General features: G+C 36.8%; 1 protein-coding gene across 1 annotated transcript; it reads right to left on the bottom strand.

Annotated features, from left to right (window-relative positions):
• Positions 1 to 362: 362 nt before the first annotated feature.
• LOC124616043 (V-type proton ATPase subunit d-like) lies at positions 363 to 1,570 on the bottom strand. Its single transcript, XM_047144270.1, is given in 2 exon segments — positions 363 to 823; positions 826 to 1,570. Coding segments are annotated over 2 exon segments (1,044 nt in total). The 3' UTR covers positions 363 to 524.
• Positions 1,571 to 1,784: the final 214 nt, after the last annotated feature.

The following is a 1,784-nucleotide window of genomic DNA, read 5'->3' as shown; positions in this document are numbered from 1 at the left end:
CATGTCTTCTATGGTATAAATCAATATATATTAATACTGAACACATGCCAAAATATGTACGTGGAAGTTCTTCTAATTTAAGACACTGAAATAGCTCCTCTAAATGACAATGTACGATTACTACTGAAGGCAAAAAAAAAAAAAAAAAAAAAAAAAAAAAAAAAAAAAATACAAACAATACAACATTTGAAGAATGTATATTCTTTCAATTTTAATACTTTTATGCAATCATTATCCAGTACACACTATACTTCCACCAAACCATTGTTACACCTATTGCCCTTATATACCCCAGCCCATAATACTTTACTGTGAAAGGATGTGGGAAACAATATGACAATTCTATTTACAGATTCATGGTGTACTTTATGCACGCTTTATTATTGCATAATTTAATGAGTTACCAAATAAAAAGAGTGACATACGCAACGAAGAATCAGGTTTTGTTTTAACACACTAAGTGAAGACATATCACTGGTCTTCAGCACATAACTTTTAAATATATTACATTAGTGGAAATTGTCTCAGAATATTGGATTGTAGTTATCAATTTTTGCCCTGTGTTTCTGGGCAACACATTCAGCAATCCATACAATGTTACGACATTCCTGTTCCTTCAGTTTCAAGTACGAATAGAACACACCAAAGTGGAACTGTTGTAAAAATGCATTCACATTCAATCGTACCTCATGTTCAAAGAATTTGTCCTCCAGTGTTTTTTCTCCTGGGTTGTTCCCTGCACCTTCAAATAAAGCGCTGTATTCAGCATAGTATTCAGCTACAGCTTTTACTTGTTCATAGTCATCTGCACGTGCCAAAGCACTAGACCGTCAGGATGTAGCTTCCCACAACGAGGATACAGTTTGGCACGATCATCCGTTGTTAATTCAGTGCCAAATGAATTTATTCTAATAATAATTGCTCGTCTATCTGCTTCAAAAGCAAGAATTTCACACATAGTGTCAGCTGTTGTACCACCAAGTTCTTTGCAGAAAGAGTAGAATGCTTCTAAGTATGCCTTGTACAGGGTGTTTCGTATTATTTCTATATTCATTTCATCAAGATCTTGTTCACTGATGTAGTCCACAAAGAACGGAGCAAGTGGTGTGTCAACCAAGACTGCACTGTACAGTTCTGCAGGTGTTGCTGCAACATGAATAGCCTCCATCTGTTCGAAACTCCCGAGTGGGTGACACTTTGGGATCAATTCTGATATTGGTCGCTGGTGTAAGGTTCCAGTGATAAGAAGAATGATGTTACCTATCATGTAGCTGTACGTAATATAGTCCAGAAAAGTGGACAATGGTTCAACTGCATGATGTCTCATGTGCTGAAATTCGATAACCAATTTTTCCCTCAGCTTATCATTGATGACAGACACTTGGAGTGGACTTGGTTCATTTACTAAGAAGCTTCCATAATCTGTGCCCTGAAGATGTAACTTCAGATCTTCAAGAGTTTCACATTGCACTAAGTTCAAGTAATCAGCTTGTTTCAAAATTCCACATTTGAACCCTCTACACAGGCCTTCCAAGTAACCAGCATCAATATTGAACATACACCCAATCATTTAGATTTTGTAAAGAAAATAACAATTGATTTTTTTTATATATTTACACTGCACTTCTATAACACTCAGCTCTTCCCACTTGCTCCACTTCCAATCAACTGTCATGTGCTCGGCCGCAATGGCCGGTTGAAATGGAACGAGAATTTGGCGAATTTGGTAGCGAAGACGAAGGGTCGACTTCGGTTTATTGGGAGAATTTTAGGTAAGTGTGGTT

Source organism: Schistocerca americana, chromosome 5, assembly GCF_021461395.2.
Source record: "Schistocerca americana isolate TAMUIC-IGC-003095 chromosome 5, iqSchAmer2.1, whole genome shotgun sequence".
In the NCBI taxonomy this organism is placed as follows: domain Eukaryota; kingdom Metazoa; phylum Arthropoda; class Insecta; order Orthoptera; family Acrididae; genus Schistocerca; species Schistocerca americana.
Note: the sequence above shows the minus strand (reverse complement) of the source record. Positions and strands in the feature narration are given on the sequence as shown.